This window comes from Papio anubis, chromosome 17 (genome assembly GCF_008728515.1).
Source record: "Papio anubis isolate 15944 chromosome 17, Panubis1.0, whole genome shotgun sequence".
NCBI lineage: Eukaryota > Metazoa > Chordata > Mammalia > Primates > Cercopithecidae > Papio > Papio anubis.
In genome coordinates, this window is record NC_044992.1 from 59,698,604 (window position 1) to 59,721,669 (window position 23,066).

General features: G+C 40.5%; 1 protein-coding gene and 1 non-coding gene across 5 annotated transcripts in view; both read left to right on the forward strand.

Moving 5' to 3' along the window:
- Positions 1-18,979, forward strand: part of NOL11 (nucleolar protein 11) — a 26,073-nt gene extending 7,094 nt beyond the window's left edge. For 2 of the 4 annotated variants that reach the window (XM_003919448.5, XM_021929338.2), the window contains 12 exons: positions 812-1,000; positions 8,237-8,313; positions 9,750-9,873; positions 10,505-10,593; positions 10,903-10,977; positions 11,340-11,524; positions 11,679-11,804; positions 11,954-12,184; positions 12,767-12,845; positions 13,362-13,454; positions 17,932-18,039; positions 18,521-18,979. In XM_003919448.5, coding sequence (XP_003919497.2) covers positions 812-1,000; positions 8,237-8,313; positions 9,750-9,873; positions 10,505-10,593; positions 10,903-10,977; positions 11,340-11,524; positions 11,679-11,804; positions 11,954-12,184; positions 12,767-12,845; positions 13,362-13,454; positions 17,932-18,039; positions 18,521-18,637 — 1,493 coding nt within the window. In that variant the 3' untranslated portion in view covers positions 18,638-18,979. Of the gene's footprint in view, positions 1-811; positions 1,001-8,236; positions 8,314-9,749; positions 9,874-10,504; positions 10,594-10,902; positions 10,978-11,339; positions 11,525-11,678; positions 11,805-11,953; positions 12,185-12,766; positions 12,846-13,361; positions 13,455-17,931; positions 18,040-18,520 lie in introns of those variants that run through there. The other 2 variants (XM_021929337.2, XR_002518182.2) reach the window with 2 other exon arrangements.
- On the forward strand, positions 15,114-15,244 carry LOC116271143. The gene has a single exon (XR_004179581.1). It is a non-coding gene; the product is annotated as a small nucleolar RNA SNORA38 (small nucleolar RNA).
- Positions 18,980-23,066: the final 4,087 nt, after the last annotated feature.

A 23,066-nucleotide genomic window follows, 5' to 3' on the forward strand; every position in this document is an offset into this window, starting at 1 on the left:
TTTTGTATTTTTTTAGTAGAGACGGGGTTTCACCGTGTTAGCCAGGATGGTCTCGATCTCCTGACCTCGTGATCCACCCGTCTCGGCCTCCCAAAGTGCTGGGATTACAGGCTTGAGCCACCGCGCCCGGCCGATAGGAAGAATTATAATAGACTAAGCACGGTGGCTCACACCTGTAATCCCAGCACTTTGGGAGACTGAGGCAGGAGGATTGCTTGAGCCCAGGAGTTGGAGACCAGCCTGGGCAACATAGCAAGACTCTATTTCTAAAAGAAAATTTTTTTTAATTAGCTGGGTGAGGTGTGTGCGCCTGTAGTCCCAGCTATTTGGGAGGCTGACGTGGAAAGATAGATCACTTGAGCCCAGTAGGTTCAAGCTATAGTGAGCATGATCACACCACTGCAATATGGTCTTGGGTCACAGAGTGAGATCCTGTCTCACAAAAACAAACAAAAAAGAAATGTAATGTCTAGACCAGATGCTAATTACTTTCTAATGAGGGATATATCCTTTTAGGGACTAGATGATCTATATTCTTGGCAGTCCCCCTCAATATTTTGTTATTGCAGATATTTACAGTTTGTTTTTCTTGACTGTTACATTTCTTACTAAGATTTTTCTTGATAATACTCCTTTCCGCAGTTTAAATTTGTAGTATTCTTTAAGAGAAAGCACCGTGAGGGGATTGTTTATTTTTCTGGTTGGCTCTTTTATCAAATTGGTAAAATCTTATAAACAATCTAGTACATTTACCTATACTAGATATAGAAATATCCTTCAATAACCAACAACAAATGCTTATTTCCAACAGGCTCTGATGGTTGTATATATGAAACCTTGATACCAATACGTCCAACTGACCCAGAAAAAAATCAGACCTTAGTTAGATCACAGCTGCTCAAGGCTGTTGTATCTGGTAACACTCGAAACGGAGTTGCACTCACTGCCCTGGATCAGGATCACATCGCAGTCCTAGGAAGTCCACAAGCAGCTTCTAAGGGTAACTGACATCCAATTCATTAAGAAGGCCTTTGTATGTTTCCTTTACAGTGTACCTTTTACTCTTCTTTTCTTTTTCATTTTGTTATTACCCAGACTAATTCATTCTCTTTATCAGCATACTTAATTTTTTTGTACCTTCCCAATTCTCCTTGAATTGGTTTTTTATTTTTATTTTGCATTGATTAATCTTTCAAAAACACTTCTTGGTATCACCACCATGCTCATAACTATAATGTCATAAATAAATAAAAATGGTGAATATACTAGTCACCATCATACTAGCCTGCAGGCATTTGCAACATTAGTAAGCCTTGCGTTTGAGGATTGGATTCTTGGCAACATTTCACAGCATGGAAATCGACTGGACATGTACACCTTGAAATGTGGGAACTAATAGTGTACCTTTGATCTCCGTGACTTCTGAACAGGATTCTCATCACCACCTCGCCTCCTTACCCACCAACTCCCCTCCAGACTTCCTAGTCGGTCATGAAGAACACGATTGCTCCTTGCCAGTACAGGATCGCAGACCCCAGCCTTCACTAGAAAACTCAGACTCTATCGTTTAGCATAAGTCCCTTCATAGCCTAGACCCACCTTTTCCAACCTATTCTCCCAAATTCTGAGCAAGAACCCTCGGTTTTATTCAGGCGAGGCTCTCTATTGACCACACACTTGATACGCCCATCCTCACCTGTGTACTTTGTTCTGTTTCTCCTGCTTATTATTAAGATAGGAGCAAGGCTGGGTGCAGTAGCTCACGCCTGTAATCCCATCACTTTGGGAGGCTGAGACGGGCAGATTGCTTGAGGCCAGGAGTTCGAGACCAGCTTGGCCAACATGGTGAAACTCCATGTCTCCACTGAAAATACAAAAAATTAGCTGGGCTTGTTGGCGCACAAACCCGGGAGATGGAGGTTGCGGTGAGCCGAAATTGCACTATGCACTCAACCTGGTCAACAGAGTGAGACTCTGTCTCAAAAAAAAAAAAAAGACAGGAGCTCCTGGTTGTAGTGTAATTATACCATGTGCCTGGCACTTTACTAATATTATCTCATTATTTGTATCATTTACTCCTCTAACAACCATATGGGTGGAAATAAAGTTGTTACCATTCCCCTTTACAAAACAGGAAACTGAGGTAGGAGGTAACTAAGTAGTGGAACTAGGATTCAGCCTGAACAGGTGAATTCTGTTAAGCCATGTACCCTGCTGCTCTTAAGTCCTGACTCTTCACCACTTCACTAAGCTGTGCCTCTCCTCTCTCTCCTCCCATCTTCCTCTCTTATTCCTGCTCTACCTCCCTGCCAAAAAACCCCACTAGCTACTATAGAGTTTTCTGCATCCCTTTCTGTGGTTTTATTGGTCCATATATGAGGAAATACTACTACTTAAGGGTTTTTCCCCTCCTCCTATGTATGCTAGCACACAATACATAACAGTTGTGTACCTTGTTTATTCACCTGGCCAAGATCTCTCAGAGATCTTTCCATATCATATTATTTTTTAATCTTCCTTGCTTTTTGAATAGCTGCATAATATTTCACTGAAGGGCGGCCCCACAGTGTGCTTCATCACTCTCCTATTGCCAGACATGAACATCTATTCTGCTTTTTTAAATTAAGATGAAATTCATATAACATAAAATTAATCGTTTTGTTTTTTAAAATTTTTAATGCTCTTTCATTTTTCATTTTTTACTTTCATTTATCTTTAATTTTTGGTAGGCCCTTATAGACGAAAAATTAACTAAAGTGAACAAGTCACTGGTATTTGTTGTGCATCTACTTCTGTCTAGGTCTTTTTTTTTTTTTTTTAGAGTTTTAGTCTTGTTGCCCAGGCTGGAGTGCAATGGCAGGATCTTGGCTCACTGCAACCTCTGCCTCCCAGGTTCAAGCGATTCTCCTGCCTCAGGCTCCCAAGTAACTGGGATTACAGGCATGTGCCACCACACTTTGCTAATTTTTTTCTTTCTTTTTTTTTGGAGACGGAGTTTCACTCTGTCGCCCAGGCTGGAGTGCAGTGGCGCAATCTCCACTCACTGCAAGCTCCGCTGCCTCCCGGGTTCATGCCATTCTCCTGCCTCAGCCTCCCTAGAAGCTGGGACTACAGGCGCCCGCCACCACACCCGGCTAATTTTTTTGTATTTTTAGTAGAGACAGGGTTTCACCATGTTGGTCAGGCTGGTCTCGAACTCCTGACCTCAAGTGATCCACCCACCTCGGCCTCCCAAAGTGCTGGGATTACAGGCATGAGCCACTGCACCTGGCCAACTTCTGTCTAGTTTTAAAACATTTTCATCATGTCAAAAGGAACCTCTGGACCCATTAAGCAGTTGCTCCTCATTCTCCTCTGTCCACTACCCCTGGCAACCACCAATCTGCATTCTTCTGTGGATTTACCTTTTTGGGATATTTTGTGTAAATGAAATCATACAATACTTTTTGTGTCTGGCTTCTTTGACTTAGACTTAGCCTAATTTTTGTTTTTGTATTTAGTTTTTAGTAGCACTGAGGTCTTGCTATGAGCTCCTCCTGCCTCAGCCTCTGAAAGTGTTGGGATTACAGGGAAGAGCCACCACATCTGGCTGGCCAAATGTTTTTGAGGTTCATCCACATTGTTGCATGTATCAGTGTTTCATTCCTTTTCGTAGCAGAGTAATATTCCATTGTATATATATAACACAGTTTGTTATCTGTTCATTCATGAATATTTCAGCTGTTTCCACCGTTTGGTTATTGTGAATAACGCTGTGAACATTGGTGTGCGTGTATTTGTGTACCGGTTTGTTGTTGTTGTTGTTGTTGTTTAAGACAGAGTCTCGCTCTGTTGCCCAGGCTAGAGTACAGTAGTGTGATCTGGGCCCACTGCAAGCTCCACTTCCCGGGTTCATGCTGTTCTCCTGTCTCAGCCTCCTGAGTAGCTGGGACTACAGGCGCCAGCCACCACAGCTGGCTAATTTTTTGTGTTTTTAGTAGAGACGGAGTTTCACCGTGGTAGCCAGGATGGTCTCGATCTCCTGACCTCGTGATCCGCCCGCCTCGGCCTCCCAAAGTGCTGGGATTACAGGCATGAGCCACCGGCCCCACTGTGTACCAGTTTTTAATTCTTTGGGATATATACCTAGCAGGGGAATTACTGGGTCATATGTTAATTCCATGTTTAGCTTTTCATTTTTTAATGTTTATGGGTACATAATAGGTGTATGTATTTAAGGGACACATGAGATATTTTGATACAGACATGCAATGCATAATAATCACATTAGGGTAAATGGGGTACCCATTACTTCAAGCATTTGTCATTGCTTTGCTTTGCAAGCATTTTAGTTATACTCTTCGTTATTGATTGTGTTTAACTTTTTGAAGAAGTGCCGAATTCCACAGTGGCTAAACCATTTTACATTCCCACCAGCATTGTACAGTGGTTCCAGTTTCCCTGTGTTCTTGCTCACACGTGGCTGTTTTTCCATAATTTGGATTCTGGCCATTCTAGTGGGTGTGAGATAGTACTTCATTTCTGTTTTGATTTGCATTTCCCTAATGACTAAGGGTGTTGAACATTTTTTCATATGCTCATTGTCTATTTATATGTCTTCTTTGGAGAATTGTCTATATGAGTCCTTTGCCTATTTTTAAATTAGGTTGTCGTTTTGTTGTTGAATTCTTTTTTTTTTTTTTTTTTTTGAGACGGAGTCTTGCTCTGTCACCCAGGCTGGAGTGCAGTGGCCGGATCTCAGCTCACTGCAAGCTCCTCCTCTCGGGTTCACGCCATTCTCCTGCCTCAGCCTCCCAAGTAGCTGGGACTACAGGCACCCGCCACTTCACCCGGCTAGTTTTTTGTATTTTTTAGTAGAGACGGGGTTTCACCCTATTAGCCAGGATGGTCTCGATCTCCTGACCTCATGATCCGCCCGTCTCGGCCTCCCAAAGTGCTGGGATTACAGGCTTGAGCCACCGCGCCCGGCCTTTGTTGTTGAATTCTAAGCGTTCTTTATATATTCTAGATACTATACCCTTATCAGACATATGATTTCCAAATATTTTCTGCCATTCCATAGGTTGTCTTCACTTCGTTGATAATGTCCCTTCGTGCACAAAAGTTTTAATTTTCTTGAAGTCCAATTTTTATTTTTCTCTGGTTGCTTGTGCTTTTGGTTCTACATCCAAGAATCCATAGCCAAATCCAAGGTCATAAAGACGGATCCCCACGTTTTCTTCAAAGAATGTTTGGTTTTAGCTCTTATATTTAGGTGGTTGATTCATTTTGAGTTATTTTTGTGTATAGTGTAAAATAAGGGACTAACTTTGTTCCTTTGCATGTGGCTCTCCAGTTGTCCCAGCACCACAGTGGTCCTGGCACCTTTGTTGAAAAATCATTTGGCCCTAGATGACTCTCAGTCTGTTACACTGGGCCAGTACCGCACTGTTTTGATTACTGTTAACTTTATAAGCAGTTTGGAAATCAGGAAGTATAGGCTCTCCAGCTTTGTTCTTCCTTTTCAAGTTTGTTTTTGCTGTTTAGGCCAATGGAATAATTGCAATTATTCCATGTGATTTTGATTGGCTTTTCCATTTCTGTAAAAAAGACTGTTGGAATTTTGATTGAGATTAAACTGAGCCTGTAGGTTGCTTTGTGCAGTATTGCCATCTTAATATTAAGTCTTCCAATTGCTGAACACAGGATGTCTCTATTTGTTTATGTCTTCTTTAATTCCATTCAGCAATGTTTTATAACTTTTAGTGTACAATGCTTTCACTTCCTTGGTTAAATTTGTTCCTAGGGGCCGGGCGCAGTAATCACACCTGTAATCCCAGCACTTTGGGAGGCCAAGGTGGGCAGATCACCCGAGGTCAGGAGTTCCAGACCAGCCTGACCAACGTGGAGAAACACCTTCTTTATTGAAAGAAACTACAGAATTAGCCAGGTGTGGCGGCACACGCCTATAATCCTAGCTACTTGGTGGGGGCAGGGGCTGAGGCAGGAGAATCACTTGAACCCGAGAGGTGGAGGTTGCGGTGAGCCAAGATCGCGCCACTGCACTCCAGCCTGAGCAATAAGAGCAAGACTCCGTCTGAAAAAAAAAAAATTATTCCTAGGTATTTTATTCTTTTGGATGCTAATATACATGGTATTATTTTTCTCTTTTTTTATTTTTATTTTTAGAGATGGAGTCTTACTCTGTCACAGGGCTGGAGTGCAGTAGCGTGATCTTGGCTCACTGCAACCTCTGCCTCCCAGGTTCAAGCATTTCTCCTGCCTCAGCCTCCCGAGCAGCTGGGACTACAGGTGCATGCTGCCACGCCCGGCTAATTTTTTATATGTTAGTAAAGACGAGGTTTCGCTGTGTTGTCCAGGCTGGTCGCCAACTCCTGAGCTCAGGCAATACGCCTGTCTCAGCCTCCCAAAGTGCTAGGATTACCGGCATGAGCCGCCATGCACTGCTGGAATTTTTTTTCTTGATTTGCTTTTTGTTTTTAGTATATAGGAGCATCTGATTTTTGTATGTTGATCTTGTACCCTGCAACCTTGCTGAATTTGTTTATTAATGCTAATCTTTTCCTGTGGATTCTTCTCTATACAGGATCATGTCATCTGTGAATAGAGTTAGTTTTACCTCCATTTAAATTTGGATTTTTGGCTGGGCGTGGTGGCTCATACCTGTAATCTCAGCACTTTGGGAGGCTGAGATGGGTGGATCACCTGAGGTCAGGAGTTCGAGACCAACCTGGCCATCATGGTGACATCCCCGTCTCTCCTAAAAATACAAAAATTAACTGGGTGTGGTGGCATGTATCTGTAGTCCCAGCTACTGGGGAGGCTGAGGCAGGAGAATCACTTGAACCCAGGAGGTAGGTTGCAGTGAACAGAGATCGTGCCACTGCACTCCAGCTTGGGCGACAGAGTAAGACTGTCTCAAAACAAACAAAAATTGGATTTTTGTTTTTCTTCTTCTTGCCTAATTATTCTGGCTAGAACTTGAATAGCAGTGGTAAAAATAAGCCTCCTTCTCTTGTTCCTTATTTTAGGGGGATAGTTTTCAGTTTTTAACCACTCAGTGTAATGATAGTTGTGTAGAATAGCAGTGGTGAAGCGGGCAGAGCAGGCACCCTTGTCTTTTGGCTTACCTTAGGGGGAAAGCATTTAGTCTTTCACTGTTGACTGAAGGTAATTGTGGGTTTTTCATAGATGCCCTTTATCATGTTAAGAAAGCTCCTTCCTCTTTCCTAGCTTTCTGAGTTGTTTTTTTGTTTTGTTTTGTTTTGTTTTTTTATGAAAGAGATTCTACAATGCCTTGTGTCAGCTGAGGTGGTCATATGGTTATTCCCTTTGTTCTGTTGATGTACATGCTACACTGATTGGTTTTCTTCTGTTAACTACCCTTTCATCCCTGGAATCAATCCCTCTTGGTCATGGATTCCCCTTGGATTTGGTTTGTTGGTATTTTGATGAGGATTTTCTTTTTGCATCTATACTCATGGGGTTATTGCTCTGTAGTTTTTTTGTGTAGTGTCTTTGTCTGGCTTTGGTATCAGAGCATCCAAAAGCCTGAGTGAGTTTAGGAAGTATTTCCTGCTCTTTTATATTTTGAAAGAGTTTGGGAAGATTAGTGTTAATTTTTAAATTTGTAGAATTTACCAGTGAAGCCATCTGGTCTTGGGTTTTTCTTTGTTGGTTGTTTTTCATTGTTATTCCTGATTCATAAAGCCCTCCCTTCCTCAGGGCTCACCTTTCCAGGCTGCTTCTTTTTTTTTTTTTTTTTTTTTTTTTGAGACGGAGTCTTGCTGTGTCGCCCAGGCTGCAGTGCAGTGGCACGATCTCCACTCACTGCAAGCTCTGCCTTCCAGGTTCATGCCATTCTCCTGCCTCAGCCTCCCGAGTAGCTGGGACTACAGATGCACACCACCACACCCAGCTAATTTTGTATTTTTAGTAGAGACAGAGTTTCACCGTGTTAGCCAGGATAGTCTCGATCTCCTGACCTCGTGATCCGCCTGCTTCAGGCTCCCAAAGTGATGGGATTACAGGCGTGAACCACCGCGCCCGGCCTTTCCAGGCTGCTTCTTACCAGGAGCTCTCATTTCTTCCAGCTCCTGTGGCAATCACTGTCTTCATAATACATTTCTATACTAAATAAAGCAAAATGTATATATTTAACTATAACTCCCCCCTTCCCCAAAATATCATATATTTATATTTGGGACTCTTTCTGAATTTATGTCTTATTTTATAGAATGCCTCTCTGTATGGAACATAAAATTTCAAACACTACAGACTTCAAAAGAGTTACCACAAGGGACCAGTGGTCAAGTAAGTTTTTTCACTTAAAAAAAGTACTTTCTCTGATTTAGTTATTTTGTTGTGTTTTGCTTTGCTTTGTTTTGAGATGGGACCTCACTGTGTTGCCCAGGCTGGTCTTTTACCCTTGGGCTCAAGTGATCCTCCTGCTTCAGAAATGTAGTTATTTTTGTGCCTAGTAAATATGCTGTAAGGGAAGAGATGTCTTCGGACCTAAATATTTTGGCAGCTTTTCACACCAGGTGTGGTGGTGTGTATCTGTAGTCCCTGCTACTGAGGAGATTGAGGCAGGAATATCTTTCGAGCCCAGGAGTTCAAGGCTGCAGTGCTGTATGATTGTGCCTGTGAAGAGCTGCTACAGTCCAGCCTGGACAACACAGTGTGATCCCATCTCTGTAAATAAATAAGTAAATAGCTTGGCAGTTATTGATCAAATTAAGAATTATTTTTTACCTGAGGGATTATGTTTAGTTTGGTTATTGTTGAAATCACTTCCAAAATTCTAAATTATTGCCAGAACAATTGGCTATTTAACAGCTTTTGTTTTTAGCTGCTCTTTGGTTTTGTCTTTTTACTTATGTATTTTGAACTATACCCTCAAGCTGTTACTTTTCCTAATAAACTGGTCTTTTAGATTATGTGTTAAATGTTACCATGAAATTACATAAAAATACTTAAAAGAATTAAAATTGAAGCTGGGAAGACTATGCACTTCCTGAGGCAGGGTTCCTTGTGAGTTTTTTTCTCCAGTGTATTTTCAGTGCTTACCAAGGTGCACAGTAAGTTTTAGTTACTTAGTGAATGAATATTCATATACAAATAAAATGTAAATCAAGGCAATAGGATGTTTTGGTAATTTTAATTTGAGGATAAAGAGACAAGGTTTCTCAGCATACAATTTAATTATAATTTATATGTAAACAAGTAATTTTAACAATTATTCACAATTTTTTATTGTGAATAAACTCACACTTTTTTGTTACAACTTATTTTATCATTTTATTATTTATTATTACAAATATTTCCTTGTTCCGTCAGGCTTTTTTTCACATACCTGTCTTATTTTTACAATCATAAGATATAAGGTGTTAAATTCTGGTTTGTAAATTTAGTGCATTAGAAGTTTGCCCATGCTATAGTAGCCTTGGTAGTTATTATGTTAATAGATGTATAATAGTGACCACATTAATTTTAAACAATTGAGGTTTTTAAAATGTGTATGTTGATTAGATTCTTCTGAGTTGAAAGTATTTAAATTATGCTTCATTCAGACTTGAGCAAAAATAAGAGCCTATTTAATAAGTTCTACATAGAAAATTATTCTGGGAAGTTGCTTACTTTGCCTTGTTTTTAATACTGAGAGCTTATACAGTAAGTGATAAGGCTTTATTGAGTCAGACCTTAGAAGAAGAAAAACTTTGCTTATGTTTTTGATAACTTTTTTGTAGCTCTGGTATTATGGAGAAAATTTGTTTATGCTACATGGAAAATCTCTGACTGTGATTCCATACAAGTGTGAAGTGTCATCATTAGCAGGTGCTCTTGGAAAACTCAAACATGGTCAAGATCCAGGTAGAAACTTAACACTTGTTTTATTAATACAAACCATTTTATTAACCTCTAGTTTCATATAGATTACCACAGCCTTCTATTTGTAAAGCTTGTTTTTAATTTTGAAATTTACCACTGTTTATTGAAACTTGTGAACAGGCCGGGCACGTTGTCTCATCCCTGTAATCCCAGCACTTAAGGAGGCAGAGGTGGGAGGATAGCTTGAGCCCAGGACTTCAAGACCAGCCTGGGCAACATAGACCCCGTTCTCCACAGAAAAAGGAAAAACAAAAAGTTTGAAACTTGTGAACAGTCCAAATTGCAGGTTCTACTGCAAGCTGAAGAGCTATACTGTTTTGAATGCCAGTGTTCTTCTGACTTTTGGGGCAATGGGAGAACTCCTAAACACAATCAGTAATACCTCCGTCCTCCCTTGTTTACTGATGGCCTCATCTGTTAGCTTCATGTTGTTGGACATACAGCCTTTTTACTGTGTTATGGTTTACTTATCTGAGGTTATCAGTAGAATTACACGGACTTTTAAAGCCTCTCTTAAATTGTAGGAGTGTTTTTTTTTTTTTTTAATTGTTTAGTTGGTCAAAAATCAGTAAGTCGAAACATTCCAGAAATTGTGCATTTTGCATTTTCTTAGGAACTCATGTCATGCCCCGTTTTGTAAACTGGGAAACACCTCAAGGATGTGGACTTGGATTCCAAAACTCAGAGCAGTCAAGAAGAATTGTAAGTTTCGTAGTTGAAATTGAAATGTTAGTGCAAATGTTGAAAAACAGAAAAAGACTGAATTATTTTAATGAATCATATCCTTACAACTCTTATAGCTTTGACTTTAATGACAGGACAGTTTGAGGCTTGAACCCAGTAACCTCACATTCTTTATCCAGAAATGCCCCAAGTTGTCTATTAGTTATATTTACTTTTAAAAGTTTTTGATGAGAGCAAAAGTGTGCTTTGGGGTGTTTCATAGCCCTCTAAATGTATATTGGATCTCTTACATTGTTTTGTGATCCTAATCGGTTTACTTAATTCCAGTTAAGGAGACGAAAAATTGAAGTGAGTTTACAGCCAGAGGTTCCACCATCCAAACAACTTTTGTCAACCATAATGGTAAATAAATAATATGAAAAACAAAACTCAAGTGTTTCAAAGAAATCACGTCTAATCTCTATTCTGTCTTATTGTTATGATCATCTTGATAGCGATAGCTATAGCTAACATCTGTGTAGTATCTTAAGGGTGTCAGAGTTGATCCAATATTTTGGCTTCTTTGATGCTCGCTATCACCTCATGAGATTGATATGGTGTTAGTCTTCTCTCTTTCTCATTTAACTTTGCAGTGTCAGCTTCAGCTTTGCAGGAATGCATGAAAACTGTTAGTCATTTGAGAAAATGTTGTGCTAGGAAACTTTCAAGTTCAGAGTGACATTCGTTAATGTGCCAAACTGAATTCTTGAATTCTGCCCTTTCAGGAAGATTCAGAAAAACACATTGAAGTAGAAGTACGGAAATTTTTGGCTCTGAAGCAGACACCTGACTTTCATACTGTCATTGGGGACACAGTAACAGGACTTCTGGAAAGGTGTAAAGCAGAACCGTCATTTTATCCCCGGAACTGTCTGGTGCAGCTTATCCAAACGCATGTACTTTCTTACAGGTAGCTGTTTGTGTGTACCACACTGTACGTGCATAACTCTTCTGACCTTGTTTTTTATAGTTCTAATCTTCTGGAACTCTGAAAAGGCTTATAAATGATCTGCAGTTGAGATTTTTCTTAATATGTAATAGTGATTCAGATTTTTTTGTCTTAGTTTGTGCCCCGACTTAATGGAGATTGCCTTAATAAAGAAAGATGTACAGTTGTTACAACTCTGTCTACAACAGTTCCCTGACATTCCTGAATCAGTCACCTGTGCTTGCTTAAAAATTTTCTTGAGGTAAGTTAGACTCCAGTGGTCCTTTTTCTTCATTACATTTATAATCTGTTACATTGTTTGATTTCCAAAACTTTGATGCTTAGGAAATGAAATTTTTCCCAAAAGTTTGGTGATAAGGATTAACCTCTTGCTTTCAATTAACATTGTAGCATTGGTGATGACAGTCTTCAAGAAACAGATGTCAGTATGGAGTCAGTTTTTGACTATAGTAATTCTGTGCATGATGAGAAAATGGAAGAGCAAACTGAAATTCTCCAAAATGGCTTCAATCCTGAAGAAGATAAATGCAGTAACTGTGATCAAGAGTTAAATAAAAAGCCTCAGGACGAAACAAAGGAGAGCACTTCATGCCCTGTGGTACCAAAAAGAGCAGCTCTACTGTATCCTTTGACATAGAGCATCCGTCTGTTTCTCTTTATAGGGTATAGTTATATGCCAAGCAATAACTAAGGAAGGAGTAACTCAGTAATGTAAGGTTTTTCTTTCCTTTTCCAGTTGTGTTTTGTTTCTGTTTGAAGATAGATTATGTTCAATGCTACGTTAAGTAAGGTTTACTTAAACCTGTTTAATTTAACTAGGCTGGGCATGGTGGCTCATGCCTGTAGTCCCAGCACTTTGGGAGGCCAAGGTGGGAGAATTGTCTGAGTCCAGGAGTCCGAGACCAGACTGGGCAACATGGCTAGACCCCCATCTCTACATCAGTTTTAAAAAAAAGAAGCAGCAGCAGCAGCTATACTAACACAGAAGCTCTATCAATTCTGAAGATCAGTATTCTGAATAAATACCAATTAAAGTATTCCACATGATCTCCGATGATTAGGAGAGTGTTTGGCCATAGAGGTCTTTTAGAGACGTAAAACTTTTGTATAAATTTAGAAAACTAACATTGAGGAAGGAAGTTACTCATAAGTTCAATAGAATAGCTTCTATTTATTGAAGTAAGATTTTCCTTTAGTCCTAAGTAATGCAATTCTTCATTCAGCATATAGCGAAACATTTCTTCTGCCTCATTTGAAAGACATCCCAGCACAGCATATCACAGTAAGTGTTCATACAAGTTGTATAGAATTTTACTTCTGGTTTAAACTTTGCTATTTAACTCTAACCAGCTGTTAGGGCATTCTAAAGGTTATCAGATTCTTTCATGTGAATAAGAGGTTGCCCAGCTCTCATGGCAAAAAATTGTGCTGAGAAAACTCGAGCGATTCTAGGGTGATAGACCATGGCATATTCCTTGTGCCAAACTTGAAGGCCAAGTTAAGCTTCCTAAGTTATACATGAATAAACACTAGAAAGAATTGCTGAGAGAAGGGTTCTGTCTTCTCTACCTATTATTTACAAACAATGAGCTCATCACCACCACTACCCCCAAACCAGATGAGCTCCGCATTAATGGGAGGGACTGCATTTTATTCATTTTTGTGTCTCCAGATGTCTGGTGTATTTGTTTGATATATAGTTAAATTGAACATTTTTTTCAGTCTTCGTGATGGGTTTATATAATAAGATAAATTTTTTCTATCAAAGTGATAAATTGTCCATTGTTTTTCCACCCAGCTGTTTCTCAAGTATTTGTATTTCCTGTATCTGAAGTGTAGCGAAAATGCTACTATGACTCTTCCTGGAATACACCCACCTACCTTGAACCAGGTGAGATTATGTTTTTACTTCGATTTGGTGCTGGGAAAAATTCGTAAAAAAAAAGTTGTATTCAAGGTCAGCACCTGCATTCATTCTTCTTGTTTCCTAGGCCATAAGAATCTCTTCCCTCATAAAATCAAACCACTGCAGTTAGAAATGGGGAGTCTCTCGTTTAATAGATTTCTAGATCCATAATTCTACACCACAGAATTTTAATTTATCTTAAATTCCTGATTCTTCATTATGACCCTTTTCCAAGAATTTCCTTAGCCTTGATGGGAGACAACAGGAAGGAGCTGATAATATAAGTTGCCCCCTTAATAATCTCTTAAGACTAAGAGAATAGGCAGGGCCTGGTGACTCACACCTGTAATCCCAGCACTTTGGGAGGCCGAGGCAGGAGGATTACTTGAGGTCAGGAGTTTGAGACCAGCCGGGCCAACATGGTGAAACGCCATCTCTACTTAAAACACAGAATCAGCCAGGCATGGTGATGCATGCCTGTAATCCCAGATACTTGAGAGGCTGAGGCAGGAGAACTGCTTGAACCCAGGAGGTAGAGGTTGTAGTGAGCCGAGATCGTGCCACTATACTCCAGTCTGGGCAACAAGACCAAAACTCCATCTCAAAAAAAAAAAAAAAAAAGGAGTAAGAGAATAAAGGTTAGTGAAAAAATATTCCCAGAGAATCCCATGGTAGTCCCTCTTTAAAAATAATACTGGCTGGGTGCGCTGGCTCACGCCTGTAATCCCAGCACTTTGGGAGGATGAGGCAGGCGGATCACAAGGTCAAGAGATCAAGACCATCCTGGCTAACACGGTGAAACCCCGTCTTTACTTAAAATATAAAAATTAGCCAGGCGTGGTGGTGGGCGCCTGTAGTCCCAGCTACTCGGGAGGCTGAGGCAGGAGAATGGTGTGAACCCAGGAGGCAGAGTTTGCAGTGAGCTGAGATCACGCCACTGCACTCCAGCCTGGGTGACAGAGCTAGACTCTGTCTCAAAAAATAATAATAATAATAATAATACTTATAGGCCAGGCGCGGTGGCTCACGCTTGTAATCCTAGCACTTTGGGAGGCCGAGGCGGGCGGATCACGAGGTCAAGAGATTGACACCATCTTGGCCAACATGGTGAAACCCCGTCTCTGCTAAAAATACAAAAATTAGCTGGACGTGGTGGCAAGCACTGGTAGTCCCAGCTATTCGGGAAGCTGAGGCAGGAGAATCGTTTGAAGTAGGGAGACAGAGGGTGAGCCAAGATTGTGCTACTACACTCCAACCCTGGGGACAGAGTGAGACTCTGTCTCAGAAAAAAAAAAAAAAATACTTATGCTGGGCATGGTGGCTCATGCCTGTAATCCCAACACTTTGAGAAGCCAAGGTGGGCAGATCACCTGAGGTCGGGAGTTAGTGACTAGCCTGACCAACATGGAGACACCCCGTCTCTACTAAAAATACAAAATTAGCTGGGTGTGGTGGTAAATGCCTGTAATCCCAGCTACTTGGGAGGCTGAGGCAGGAGAATCACTTGAACCTAGGAGGCAGAGCTTGCGGTGAGCCCAGATGGCACCACTGCACTCCAACCTGGGCAACAAGAGTGAAACTCCATCTCAAAAAAAAAAATAGTTATTTAAAAAACAGTAAAAACATTTAAAAATAATGTATTTACCCTCCTACAAAGGCATGTCTATAGTTCCTTGTCTTTGGACATGTAAGAATTGGAGGCAAAGAAATGTGGACTTGGAGAAATCTGGGGCCAGCTTGCTCCCCGCAGGCTCAAGATCAACCTTCCCACATAGAAGCAATAAATTGTTTTGGTTTGGTAATATGTTATTCTAACAAAGGATTTTTAAACACTTAAATTGGCTCTTCTTCATTTAAAAAATAACTTTTTTTTTTTTTTCCTTTTCAAGAAGGCAAGATCTCACTCAGTCAACCACACTGGAGTGCAGTGGGAATCATAGTTTGGTGCAGACATGAATCCTGCCCTGAAGCAGTCCTCCCCGCTTAGCCTCCCAAGTAGCTGGGACTGCAGGTGCATGCCACCACACCACATGAAAATACAATTTTTTTTCCTTTTTTGAGATGGAGTCTCACTGTGTCTCAGGCTAGAATGCAGTGGCACAGTCTCAGCTCACTGCAACCTCTGCCTCCTGGGTTCAAGCGATTCTCCTGCCTCAGCCTCCCAAGTAGCTGGGATTACAGGCATGCACCACCACGCTCGGCTAATTTTTGTGTTTCTAGTAGAGATGGGGTTTTACCGTATTGACCAGGGTCATCTCAAACTCCTGACCTCAGGTGATCTGCCCATCTCAGCCTCCCAAAGTGCTAGGATTACAAGTGTAAGCCACCACAACCGGCCAAAATACAGTTTTTTTATTTTAAATTTTCTTGTAGAGACAGGGACTTCCTATGTTGCCCAGGCTGGTCTCAAACTGCTGGGCTTAAGTGATCTTCCTGCCTTGGCCTCCCAAAGCATATGGATTACAGGGATGAGACACTTACTTGGCGTAAAAATAAGTTAAATTTTTAAGTAGTTTTTTGCTTTTTTTGTTTTTGTTTTTGTTTTTGTTTTTTTTGAGACAGAGCCTTGCCCTGTCACGCAGACTGGAGTGCAGTGGTGTGATCTTGGCTTACTGCAATCTCTGCCTCCCAGGTTCAAGCGATTCCCCTGCCTCAGCCTCCTGAGTAGCTGGGATTATAGGTCCCCACCACCACGCCCAGCTAGTTTTCGTGCTTTTAGTAGAGACAGGATTTCACCATGTTGGCCAGGCTGGTCTCAATCTCCCGACCTCAAGATGATCCACCCGCCTCAGCCTCGCAAAGTGCTGGGATTACAGGTGTGAGCCACTGCACCCAGCCCACTCAGCACTGTATCAGACATTTCTTGGACCAATAGACATACATCTGCCTCATTCCTTTTAACCAATGCATACTATTTCATTTTACAAATATAAATTAATGTATCTATCATTCCTCTATTGATGGACATTTAAATTGTTTACCATTTTTTGCTGTCGTAAATCTTCAGTGGGCATCTTTATACAGATATTCTTGTATATTTATGAGAATGCCTGTTGAATAAATTTCCACAAGAGAAATTACTGGATGAAATGGTACATGCATTTTTAGTTTTCAAAATGCCAGACTTTCTGAAGAGTTGTGACAGCTACCACCAGCAAGGTCTGAAGCATTCTTTTTCACATTCTTACTGACACCCAGTTTTGTCAAACTTACTTTTTGCCAATCAGATGGGTAACAGGTGTTACCTCATTTTAATTTGCATTTCTTTGATAATGAGAGAAGGGAACCATTTCTTGTCCATTTATATTTGTTTTTGTGAATCTGCCTAGTCGGGTTCTTTGTCCATATATTTATTGCATTTCCTGTCTTTTGGTTTATAAAAAGTTCCTTTTATATTAAGGAAATTAGCCTTTTTCTATCAAATGCATTGTAAGTTATTTGTCTTTTTATTCTCTAGTATAATTTTTGACAGACACTTTCATGCGATTAAAATTAATTAAACTTTTCCTGTATGACTTCTTTATGGCTTATGTTATGTTTAAGGCCCTTCCCACTCTAAGATTATGAAAATAGTTACCAGCTTTCCCTACTACATGGTTTTATTTCTTGTGTTTAACTCTTTGATACATATAGAATTTAATCTGGAATAAGGAGTTTCATAGGGATCAGCTCCCCCTCCCAAATGGATAACCAGTTTCCTGGGTGCTTTGATAGTTGCACGTTAACTACACCATTGGAAGATGTAGGACTACATAAGAAACTTTTATAAATGCTTAGTAATAATTCTAGTTTATGGTAGCTCATCTATAATACACAACACCTTGTCCTTGGGGAAAAATGTATCTTGCAGAATAGAAGATGAGTGGTTATTTTGTTTTGTAACTGAAAATTATCGAAACTAAAAACTAAAATTTTTAAAAATAAAAAGGCAACTACTGGCCAGGCGCGGTGTCTCAATCAAGCCTGTAATCTTAGCACTTTGGGAGTCTGAGGTTGAAGGATTGCTTGAGGCCAGGAGTTCAAGACCAGCTTGGCAATAAGGCAAAACCCCATCTCTACAAAAATTGTTAAAAATTAGCCAGGTATTGTGGTGCGTCTGTAATCCCAACAGCTCTGGATGATTGCAGCTACTCTGGGGGGCTGAGGCAGGACTCCAGCCCAGGTGTTTGGGGGCTCCAGTGAGCTATGAGTTGTGCCACTGCATTCCTACTCCAGCCTGGGTGACATAGCAAGATTCCCGTCTCTAAAATATTTTCTTAATTAAAATAGATGTTTTAAAAGCCAGAAACGAGCCTTTTTATATTTCGTAGAAATTCCTCCATCTCTAAATTAAAATGTTCAGATTTTATTTATAAAGACTTATTTTTCTCATAACTGTTTGATATATTTATGGACTTGGTAAAGTGAATTAACCTGAAGTTAAATTTAAAATCTTAACTTTCCTTTTTCTATTCATTTTCAGATTATGGATTGGATATGTCTACTTCTGGATGCAAATTTTACTGTTGTAGTAATGATGCCAGAAGCAAAGAGGCTACTGATAAATCTTTACAAGCTTGTAAAATCTCAGGTTTGTGATTATTTGATATACACTGATTTTATTTGTACCTAAGTATCACCTGAATTACAATTTATTCTTAAAATTTGTCCTTACTGGCCGGGCGCGGTGGCTCAAGCCTGTAATCCCAGCACTTTGGGAGGCCGAGACAGGTGGATCACAAGGTCAGGAGATCGAGACCATCCTGGCTAACATGGTGAAACCCCGTCTCTACTAAAAAATACAAAAAACTAGCCGGGCGCGGTGGCGGGCGCCTGTAGTCCCAACTACTGGGGAGGCTGAGGCAGGAGAATGGCGTGAACCCGGGAGGCGGAGCTTGCAGTGAGCTGAGATCCGGCCACTGCACTCCAGCCTGGGCGGCAGAGCGAGACTCCGTCTCAAAAAAAAAAAAAAAAAAAAAAAAAAAAATTTGTCCTTACTTACTAATAGTCATGGAAGATTTGTTTCTATGTAGACATTATGGTAAAAGTTACTCTGAAACTTTTTTCTTTAGATATCTGTTTATTCTGAGCTCAACAAGATTGAAGTAAGTTTTCGGGAGCTACAGAAATTAAATCAAGAAAAGAATAATAGAGGATTATATTCAATTGAAGTGCTGGAGCTCTTCTGATATTACCAACTCTCCTTTATAGACATTTTATAAAGTTCTTTTATGTGAACTCTTGCTTCATCCAGGCAAGAACGGTGTTTTGTTTGCGACCATCTCGGTGTCAGGAGAAACGTGTCAGTGAGTACCTGGACCATCACTTACTGATGCTCCGGGGTAGGACTACAGGTTTCACACGAACCTATTCTAGGTTGTGGACATTGGTGCGGAGAGGTTCTGCAATTTTTTAAAAATATGTAACTGGGTTGATTTTAAGTAAAATTATTTGTGTATTGATAAAAGTCTAATTTCTTATGTGTTTTGAATTGTTTTTCTTTTAATAAAAAACAACCATTGAAGCAGTGATTCTAGCAAGAATGTAATTTTATCAGAGTCAGAAACTGCCCCTGCTCATTTGTTCCACAGCTCATCTTTCACACATTCGCAGTGTGTCTTCTGCAGGGACCTCTTCCGCCACAAGCAGGCAGAGAGGGGTCCTCACACAGGCACATGCTTGCCTCCCGCCATCTCCCCTGTCCTTTAGGACAAATGAAAACTTCAAGTGTGATTCTGCAGCCCAGCTTTACAGAAAGAATCCTGACGGCTGAATTTACCTTGCAGTAGTGAAAGGCTGCGTTTTAGGTCAGGCACTGTATGTAAACTTAGTCACACATGTGGCCGTTAATAAACAGGTTCTCCTCCATCATTTTTAATCTCTCAGTAGGCCTTAATGAAAAGAAATCCCAATGGAACAGGGTAAAGTCTCTATTAATGAGGACATTCTCAGCTGGGCACAGTGGCTCACACCTATAATCCAAGCACTTTGGGAGGCTGAAGCAGGCAGATTACTTCAGGTTAGGAGTTCAAGACCAGCTTGGCTAACATGGTGAAACCCCATCTCTACCAAAAAATACAAAAATTAGTTAGGCATAGTGGTGCGTGCCTATAGTCTCAGCTATTCGGGAGGTTGAAATGGGAGACTCACTTGAACCCGGGAGGTGGAGGTTGCAGTGAGCCAAGATTGTACCACTGCACTCCAGTCTGGATGACAGAGTAAAACCCTGTCTCAAAAAAAAAGAAGAAATCAGCCGGGTGCAGTGGCTCACGCTTGTAATCCCAGCACTTTGGGAGGCTGAGGCGGACGGATCACCTGAGGTCAGAAGTTCAAGACCAGCCTGACCAACATAGAGAAACCCCGTCTCTACTAAAATACAAAAAAATTAGCCGGGTGTGGTGGTGCATCCCTATAATCCCAGCTATTCAGGAGACTGAGGCAGGAGACTCGCTTGAACCTTGGAGGCGGAGGTTGCGGTGAGCTGAGATTGCGCCATTGCACTCCATCCAGCCTGGGCAACCAGAGTGAAACTCTGTCTCACAAAAAAAAAAAAAAAAAATCACTTTATGTAGTGGGACCTTTTGCTCAGCGGTAATATAGTACTCAGCAGAAATGAAAAATATGGTCTCCATGGTGCATATCCTCTTTTTATTTATTTACTTATTTTTTTGAGATGGAGTCTTGCTCTGTCTCCCAGGCTGAGAGTGCAGTGGCTTGATCTTGGCTCACTGCAACCTCCGCCTCCCAGGTTCAAGGAATTTTCTTGTCTCAGCCTCCTGAGTAGCTGGAATTGTAGGCATGCGGCTAATTTTTGTATTTTTAGTAGAGACAGGGTTTCACCATGTTGGCCATGCTGGCCTGGAACTCCTGACCTCAGGTGATCTGCCCTCCTTGGCCTCCCAAAGTGCTGGGATTACAGGCATGAGCCACCATGCCCGGCCCCCCCTTTTTATCTTTTTTTGCTGAACCATTTAAGAATTATTTGCAGACATCCAGATTATTACAACATTATGAGTTCCTAAGCTTTTCTTTATAAGAATATTGAGCTTTAGTGTAGTGGATTCTTATTATATATCTAAGAACCCATAATTAAAGAGACAAGTCTCATTGATCTGTGAACTCTAAGCCAGTAAAAAGAAGATAAACAACAGAAATGCAGAGGCAGTCAGTTCACAGATTGACATTTTACTCTTCCTGACTTTTGATTTGATTGTGTACTTAAAGACTGGCTTCTCCGTTGAAAAATAACTTATGTGGTAACGAATCAGATACTTGACGAAATGTAACTACCACAAACAAGACTATACACTATATTATGGCTTACAGAATTATATGCCATTTTAACTGAAGTAGAAAATTGTAACTGCCTTTATTTCATTTATTTTTGAGATAGAGCCTCACTCTCTCACCCAGGCTGGAGTGCAGTGGCACGATCTTGACTCACTGCAACCTCTGCTTCCCAGGTTTAAGTGATTCTCATGCCTCAGCCTCCCAAGTAACTGGGATTACAGGCATATGCCACCATGCCCAGCTAATTTTTGTATTTTTAATAGAGACAGTGTTTCCCCATGTTGGCCACGCTGGTCTCGAACTCCTGGCCTAAAGTGATCCACCCGCCTCGGCCTCCCATAGTGCTGGAATTACAGGTGTGAGCCACTGCACCTGGGCATAATTGCCTTTAAATAGTAGTTGTAAATTATTTCTAGGTTACCTGCGATCTAAATTACTAAAATTAAACTAGGATTTTGAAAAGATATGCAGAGACTCTGATAGGCTGTTCTTCAAGGCAAGGACTAAGCTCAGGACCACTGGGATATAACAGGTGTTCAGTAAATTGTTAGTGAATAAAGCCTTTGAATAATAGATTTTTATCTAAGTACAGGGTAAAATTCTGAAAGTTTGCTATAGTTCCTTTTCTTGGAAAGTAAATCATCTATGTTCATCATATATAGGCAGTGTGTCTTCTTCCTCTAGGCCATATAACACCATATCTCAGATTTATTTCTGATTATATAATATATACTACATCTATATAACAATAAAAGAATTTTCTTTAAACTGAAGTTCCATCTAGAAACTGACTTTTGACTGGGCGTGCTGGCACACTGCTATAATCCCAGCACTTTGGGAGCCTGAAGGGGGCAGATTACTTGAGGTCAGGAGTTCAAGACCAGCTTGGCCAACATGGTGAAACCCTGTCTCTACTAAAGATGCAAAAATTAGCCGGGCCTGGTGGCGTGCGCCTGTAATCCCAGCTACTTGGGAGGCTCAGGCAGGAGAATCATTTAACCCAGGAGGTGGAGTTTGCAGTAAGCCAAGATTGTGCCATTGTACTCCAGCCTGGGCGAAAAGAGCAAAACTCTATCTCAAAGAAAAAAAAAAGAAAATGACTTCCTGTTATGAACCTTATCTGTTTTCCGAAGGAAATGTGGGCTAACGGGTTATTACTACTTAAGATGTGACACTTGCTTTTTGCCTCCTTAGCCTTCTTTGTAAATGTTGGTGACATCATTTTTGTTGAGTTCATTCTGGATCATATGTCCATTTCTTTTTTGAACAGTTTAAATTTTTTTAACAATTGCAAGAGAAAACAATGAACACCCATATACCCTTCATCTAAATTAACTGGTAACAGTTTATCATGTTTGCTTTGCTAATCTCTGTATTTTTTCTTTCATTCCTAAACCATTGGAGAGTTATTTGCAGACATCCAGACACTTCAGCTTAATCCCATAAATACTTCAGCTTAATCCTCTAAAACAAGGGCATCTTCTGCATGACCACAATACAACGATCAAATTCAGAAAAATTATATTAATGGAGTACTGTTCTCTAGAGTGATTACAGTCTGTATTCTGATTTCCACAGTTGTCCCAGTAATGTCTTTCATAGCTGAAGGAAGGAGGAGGGAATCTTTCTGGTAGTCGCACATTGTTGCCAAAATGAAATTCTTTTTTCTTGGAAGTATCTTTCCTCTAATTCCATACTTGCCAAGCAACTGACACTGATTTACTCTCCCAGAAACACAAATACCAGGATGGGGAGGCTCTATATGAGAGGTAATTACAATTTCCTAAATTGGCATAATCCCTGTAAATTGACAAATTGAAATTCTTGTCTAAATTTAATTTCATGTGAACCTAATTATCCTTGGCTACTTTTCATCTCTGGATGAATTCATATGCTTTGGGTTGTCAGTGCCAAATTTGTTATGCTTTGTTTAATATGTTCAGATCGGGAGGCTGAGGCAGGAGAATGGCGTAAACCCGGGGGGCGGAGCTTGCAGTGAGCTGAGATCTGGCCACTGCACTCCAGCCTGGGCGACAGAGTGAGACTCTGTCTCAAAAAAAAAAAAAAAAAAAAAAAAATATGTTCAGACCACAGAGCTGACAGCATCTATTTCTTCTGGTTATACACCAGGTAAGGTATAGTTAATATACAGATGTTTTATACTACTTCAGAATGAATTTGGACCAACCGGACACAGTGGCTCATGCCTGTAATCCAAGCACTTTGGGAGGCTGAGGCAGGCAGAACACTTAAGCTCGGGAAATGTAACTACCACAGTAGTCGGGTAACACGGGGAGACCTTGTCTCTATAAAAATTTATAAATTAGC